Source organism: Chiloscyllium plagiosum, chromosome 29 (genome assembly GCF_004010195.1).
Source record: "Chiloscyllium plagiosum isolate BGI_BamShark_2017 chromosome 29, ASM401019v2, whole genome shotgun sequence".
Classification (NCBI taxonomy): domain Eukaryota; kingdom Metazoa; phylum Chordata; class Chondrichthyes; order Orectolobiformes; family Hemiscylliidae; genus Chiloscyllium; species Chiloscyllium plagiosum.
In genome coordinates, this window is record NC_057738.1 from 11,508,281 (window position 1) to 11,515,519 (window position 7,239).

At 39.9% G+C, this 7,239-nt stretch overlaps 1 protein-coding gene across 1 annotated transcript; it reads left to right on the top strand.

Annotated features, from left to right (window-relative positions):
- Nucleotides 1-2,357: 2,357 nt before the first annotated feature.
- Nucleotides 2,358-4,846, top strand: id4 (inhibitor of DNA binding 4). Its single transcript, XM_043719157.1, has 3 exons — nucleotides 2,358-2,907; nucleotides 3,884-3,947; nucleotides 4,215-4,846. The coding sequence occupies exons 1-2, from the start codon at nucleotides 2,563-2,565 to the stop codon at nucleotides 3,929-3,931; spliced, it is 393 nt and encodes a 130-aa protein (XP_043575092.1). The 5' UTR covers nucleotides 2,358-2,562; the 3' UTR covers nucleotides 3,932-3,947; nucleotides 4,215-4,846.
- Nucleotides 4,847-7,239: the final 2,393 nt, after the last annotated feature.

Here is a 7,239-nt window from a genome sequence, read left to right on the forward strand (position 1 = left end):
TAATGCGAATCTAACCCAACAAATCAGTTGTAGTGGGTGCTAGGAGTGATTCTGAAGAACCTTTGTAATAAAACCACCAACTGCTTTATTTTAAATCAAAATTGACAAGAGGTGTTGATTTTCTTTATTGCAACATTAAAATAATTCCATGTAATATCATTGAATGCATTGGTTATGGAATTTGCTGGTAATTAGCTGCAAGTTATTTTTAATAGAACTTATAAAAAAAGTCACAATTATTAATATTTTCACTTTGGCAACATGATTTATCAGTCAGATGGTGCACAAAAGTGTTCAGCATCTATACTGAGAATTGTTGTTGGAACAGGAAAAAACCAAATGGAGAAAAGCATTAGTTTATTAAGTTCACATTCAGTCAACATATCTTTAATTCCACCTCTCTATTTCTGTTGATCCATAGTAATAGACAAGTCTTGAGAGGTAGAAGGATTAGCAGACATGAGAACCATCACAATACCCACCACCCTCACCCACCTTAAGAACTGTGGACAATATCTCAAACATTTTTAGCTTCAATGCATCAAAGGTCATAACATGCATATGGTTCACACTATTACAATCTATCTAAAATAGAAATAGAAAATGCTAGTAAATAGAAATTAAATTATCTACAGCAGAAGAAACACTGCTAATGCTTCAGGCCAATGACCTGTCATCAGAACTGGAAGATATTTTGTTTCATTTAACCATCTATCTGTATTTAAATCTCTTTATCTGCCTTCTTCGCTTTTATCTACATTTCTACAAATTTTAACGACTGATACACTTGAGTGGTTTCAAGGCATTCACCTAACCCTCCCATCAGATTTAGTCTGGCTCTGGCTTTGCCTCTGTGACTTCCTATACACTATAACCAAAATTTCTATTGTAACCTGGTCCAAACCCCAGGCCTCCATTATCATCTATATTATGACAATGTTTTGTCCCGGTGTTGGTTATGGCTATCGTCTGTTTATACTCCTAACTCATGGAAAGCTACAGAAACATATCAGAGACAAATACATCATTGCACATACAGCAATGCCCACAAGCACATAAAAACAAGTAGGTGCACAGACATTCGCACAAGTAGACACATCATTGAGCCAGAACACATCTGAGCTGGAAAACTAATCTCCACACACACTGAAATGACCTACTGTTACGGCCCAGTGATTTTTATTCGAATAATAATATAGTGCGGTAGAATAAGTATCTTCAAGTGGATGATCCGCACCGTAATCATTATAATAAATAATCCATAAATTTGACTAAAAGTGGTCGTTTCCATAATGTTATTTTCAATATTGTAACGGGACAATCATCCTCAATACAAGATTAAGATTTCTTTGGACAGATTTGTGAGGTCTTTATCATGGGTCCAGGTTACACACCATTAGCTCAATTATAAGTTCGCCGCCAATATTTCCAATTTCCTTGTGCAATTTAAGCACAATATTATGAAGGATGAAAAAAGAGGCAAATAAATTTGCACGCACAATGTCGTAGAAAATGTGAAACAATTGTTTCCTGAAATTAACCCCACCTTTTATATAATACGGGCGACGCGCCTGCAGTACTGATGGAATGACACCGTTAATTTGCAACTCCAGTACGTGGTGAAATAATACCTGCTCCTGTTGTTTTGCACCACGTATAAATAGATGTGCTGTGTCTTAGTGGGACATAAGTACGAATTAAAGTCGCGCACAATGAATTTCATTTAAAAATCTGTATTAGGTGCAAAAAGTTAATCACTGAAAGACCAAAAAAAACGATTTATAAATACCGTGCAATATTCACATTTACAAATATTTTCAGAAATATTTCAAACTGCAGAATCTCACAATTCTAGTTCATTTAAACACACAAACAAAATGTACGGCAGAAGTATACCAGTCGTATTTTTCACTGATTGACCGATACAGAGCGGTATTTCGCTCGAGTGGAAGAGGCTCTTCAGGTGCCGAAAGTGCAGTCGGTTCTGGTTCAGGGCATCGACTCCTTGTAACAACACATAGAGAACAATAAGACGCCCGAGTTTACTGTCTCCTTGAACTACGGTGGGATTAATTAGTGGATTTGTAAATAATTTCCCCGCGTTCGCTGACTCCCCCCCCCCCCCCGCGCAGCCCTCCACCTCTGCAACTCCTCGATCCTCGCTGACACTTCCCTTACCCGCCCCAGCTCCTCCCAGCGGAATCAACCCCCGGGCATTGGGAGCTGCCCCATGAACCGCGCCTTGCCATTCGTTGAATGAGCTGGGATATCTGCAGTGGGCGATCTGTGATTTGCTAAAACGGCTTTCAATCATCTCCCTTACTGTTATAAAGCGCAACGCTCTCCTCACTGACTTCAGTGTGAATTTTGCACCTCTGGAGGCTAGTGGTGGAATTTTAAAGCGAAGAAAACACATCAATTTAATTAAACCAAAACAAAGCAGCGAGGGTTTTATTTCTTGTTTTTTGAGGTCTACTCGGTTTGCATTTATAAGGCAATAATTCTCGCAGAGTTCTCTGCACTATTGTTGACAGTAAATAGGAAGTGTTATTCAGCGGCGCAATGAAAGCAGTGAGTGATGTTTCTTCTCTGAAAAAGGCAGGCTGCGGTGAGATGACATTGCATTGCCTGTCGGAGCACAGCCTGAGCATCGCCCGCTGCAAGATGGAAGAGGAGTCCCTGGATCTGCAGTACGACATGAAGGATTGCTACTCCAAGCTTAAGCAGCTCGTCCCCACCATCCCCCAGAACAAGAAGGTCAGCAAAGTGGAGATCCTGCAGCATGTGATCGACTACATTCTCGATCTGCAGCTGGCTCTGGAGACGCACCCGGCTCTGGTGAGACCGCAGCCGGCGATCTGCTCTTCGGCACCCCGGAATCCTCTGACAGCTCTCAACACCGAGCAGGTAAAAGGGGAGAACCGTCACTAAACTTCACTCCAAAACTGCACATCTCTAAAAGAAATTCCTGTCTCGGTCGCCTTACAGCAGCATGCGAAAGAGAGCCTTAGCTAGATTGCAAACAATCGATTTTTTATTTTTAAAAATTTCAAAACTTTAGTCATTTAGAATGTGCTAAGAGCAAACCATTTTTTAAATGTCAAGTATCAAAGCAAGCCGTATTCCCCCGTGTTTTTCATCCTTACAGCCCGGGAGATGGGGAATTTACGCTTATCGTATCCCATTGTCTGTTCTCTACACTACCAGTGGGAACTCCTGCAGAATTACAGGCATGTGACAGTGTGTATATGTTGATGGCATGTTTCTAGTGAAACGTTAACGATAACAACTGCTAAGACTGCGGAATCGATACCTATACATTAAAAACATACATCAGCATCGCCCCGTTTGATGCTGTGACTCAGTTGGAATTCAAATTCCATATTCAAGTGATGCAGTTTAATTTTTAAAAAATACGTAGAAGTGTGGATTAATTGTACCTTGGAACACGTTTCGCTTTACAACAGGGATCATTTTTCTAACACCTCTTTCAACGTACTAGGTACAATTTCGATGGAAACTATAGAAAGAACCAGATCCCGTTTAATTCATGTCGAAACTACACAGGTTGGAGAATTAGGAGTGTAACAGTGAAAGCAATCTCGTTCATTTAGGCCTTTTTGGGGGACAGATTTATTTCAAAATCCATCTAGAACTCTTGCTTTGTTAGTCCGTGCCGTTTTGTAAAATCCTAGGACTCTGATCGGGGAAGGGACAATGTAAATTTTAATATGTACATTTTAATATAATTCGGATAAGACGACGTGTAGTTCTCAGTGATACATTTACAGTAAACACAAATGAGTTGCTCAAATTCAGAGTTTCTGCAAGGGATATGTGTGCACCGTCAGAAATGCTCAGGAGTGTTTTCTTTGTGTTACAGGCTGGGTCTAAAGTCAGAAGACCAGAGGACAGCATTCTGTGCCGCTGATGTGATGCTGTGTGAGGTGGGCAATAAACAGTGCATTGTTTAATATTTACTTTCATTTAAAATAACAGCGAATGTCTAACGTTGTAAGTAAACTTCGCAAGTTTTTTTTTAAGTGGCATGCAGCTGTCCCTGTTTGAAGTTTGTAGTGGTGGGTTTGGAGCTGCTGTTTGACCCTGATTTGTTTTGGGTTGCTGATCAAGCATGCCTTGTGTTGTGTTGGTGGCGCCAGTCAGTCTGGAGCTGAGTGTTTCACACACCCCCTCTGTTCATTTTTCTTATACAGGTGTGCCCGAGAAACGCGCGCGCGCGCACACATAACAGACCAGAGAAGGGGGGAGGAAAAAAAAAGGAAAACAAAAAATCAAATCCTAGCGATCAACGCCAAAAACCTGTCCAACAGACTCTGTCCTTGGAAGGGTTTCTGCCAAATCACGTCTTATCTCTCTGCTACTCAGCGTTAACGGCACAGACTTGGGGGGGAAAAAAAAGCAGAGTTCTGATCTTGGGACACTTGGGGAGGGGTGGGGGGTGATAAATTGAGGGACTTCACCAGGCTGATCGACAACTCATCGGAAGGCGGAAGAAACCAGTGAAACCCATCTAAGGAAAAAAGTAGAAAGTTTCATCGACTAAAAACAACTGATTGCTGACGCTTTTTACTAATCCAGCAGTATCTTCCAGATGTTATGTCATGTTTTACATAGACAACTGGCTTGGACCAGGGGAGTGTCGGTATGCTTTTTTTTAAAAAAAATTGTCAATGTATAGAAAGGAGGAGGGGTGGGCGGCGAATCTTAAACCTGCTGTACATATTCAAGATGTTCTTTATGAGTGTACGTGGAAATGTATATGCTTTAATAGATCATTGTAATTATAAGATATTTTTTATTAAAAAAAAGATTTTTTTGTACAGTTTTACAAGGGTTCTTTTGTTCCTCACGGCCTTCATTGACACTGAAAGTGACGTGCGCATGGTGAATCAATTTCCTGACTAAAATGTTGCCGGTTATGTACTTATTTGGACCAGCAGTTTGTAGATCGAAGATGTTTGACAAGGCCGTAAGAAAGTATATCCAAAATGAATTGGGAAATAATTTCATATTCAATTTGTCCATTTTATAAAGATGTAAGTAACATTATAACTTGTTGTTTACGCAATTTCATTTAGTTCAACTCCGTATTGTAGCTAAACCCACAGATGTCCGTGGGTTTCGCGCCGAAACCAGGGAAAGTAATCATAATTTCCAGTTCCCCCGTTGGCTGATTGGATAAAGTTTATTTTGAGCCAGATCGTAACTTAAAAGTAAACTGTTTGGAAACATTTGTCAGCTACACTAGAACCTTTTTATCCATTTTGTAGTAAATGGGCTTTAAGATAATTCAGTAACAAATGTTGGTGTTTTGCACACAAGATGTAGTTCCAGACTATTCAAGATCCAGTCCGGTATGATAAATTACAGACATTTCCCCCTTAGAGTTAGCCACGCCGTGTTAATTTATGGTGGACTAAAATGTTTCCAAGAATAACGCCTGACTTAGTTCTAGAATTGATCGAGCCGTCATAACAGTCGAATTGATGGCAATCGTTTGAGATGGGTGGCCCTGCTCGAGATATGGTTTGGGAATGTTTGATTAGGCAAAGTTATAATGCACAAGTGCTGCTTAATCTGATTTCCAATTGGTCATCTTAATTCTCCGGTTCTTAAAAGACCTTTTACACTCACCATTTTGCACCTACATTCAGATATTTGGGAAATACCGAATGTGGAAGATTCGAAAGACAGACCTGAAATGGAAGTGATTACCTGTCAGGTCGTGGAAATAAACCGCAAAAAAGTTGAGCTTTTGAAGAGTTTTTTTCTGATGTTTACTCAATTCTGACGCGCGGAGAGTGGTGAGAAGAGTTTTTTTTAAGTGTCTGCTTTTGTGCGACATAACTAGAGGAAACTTAGTGAAAACACTAGGACACCGGGAATCTTTTTCCTGGTTTGAGGTCTGTGGTTTCGAATCAGTGGTAACTCTGTTGTCATGAGGGAGTGAAAACATGTTTTGACTGGATTTTCCTCTAGTTTCACCGTGGGATTGGTGGGATTGATTGGATTTCGAGGTGGGCAGTTTTTGAATAAATACAATTTCGTAGAGTATTTTTATTGGTCTGAAGAATCGTACACTTGATTGATTGGGCCTGTCAGAAACTGATAATGATTGGTTTCGGTGGTGGATAAGTTAGTTGTGATGACAAGAATAATGAAACCATAAAACACATCACAGAAGGTGCGTGTCGATCCTGGCTGGCCATTCGGAACATCAGTCTCAGACTGGAGACAGGAGTTGTGTTGTGAGATTGGGCTGCGTTTGAGTTGGGGTTAGGGGAAGGGGGAGGAGGGGTGAAATTTCTACACATTTTAAAGCGGCTCTTCAGGAGCCTAGATCGTTGTATTTTGGATTATGATTAATTGACACAGTTTTGGGTTGTGCATTTTGCTCCGTTGACTAACGGATTTGGGGAATGGGGGAAATAGCAACTATTTGTGACGGGACGTCACTTTATTTTGTGGCTGGGAATTACAGTTAAGTAATTTCGAACAGTCAGATCTGTTTTGCAGCCTGACCCGGTCTTCTGGACGAATTCGGATAGATCTGGCACAGAGATGGGCACAGAGACCATTTAGATTTAATCTAATAATAGGTTAAAAGGGAAAAATGAATTAGAAACAGCCATTTGATTAGGTTTTTAAAATTGGGTTTGCACGGTTGAAACATTTACAGGCCATTTATAGCAATAACATTTGGACTCATACTTGATTTATCTCTCAAAGATTTGGTTAGATCTGAATTAAATTTGGATTCAACTGTGAGTTCTTAGGTTATACATCTGAATATATTTTCACAATCGGTTCAGAGGGGAGGTAACAAGATAGTTGTGTGAGTTAATGATATTGAGTGATTTTTGTTTTTGTAAAATAGCTGACAGATTTGGGTGCAGTTGCAAATACCAGCATAGTACCATCTCTGCCAAGTGTTTGCATGTACTGATCCATAACTCATGATTTCAGAATTATAGAGTTGTGTAACTTACACTATGAAGTAAGATAAATCTAGAGAGCAATAAAATTACGCAACAAAAAAGCCTTTCAAATTAGGAAGACGGACGGAAGGTAATGGCATTTAAAACAATTTTAAATTCTGTATTTTTAAGTCGCCTTGCAGAGAATTTCCCCCTTCCTTGTAAAGGGTGGCAGTTTGAGTAATGTACCACAGTCAGCTTTGTTTTCTTTCACAGACATCTGGATCTATTCGGCATTATA

What these genes read in the sequence shown, in the direction of transcription:
- id4 (XM_043719157.1), top strand. Translation starts at nt 2,563, where the DNA reads ATGAAAGCAGTGAGTGATGTTTCTTCTCTGAAAAAGGCAGGCTGCGGT. An exon ending in CAGCTCTCAACACCGAGCAG is followed by an intron (nt 2,908 to 3,883) that starts GTAAAAGGGGAG and finishes TTTGTGTTACAG; the next exon opens with GCTGGGTCTAAAGTCAGAAG.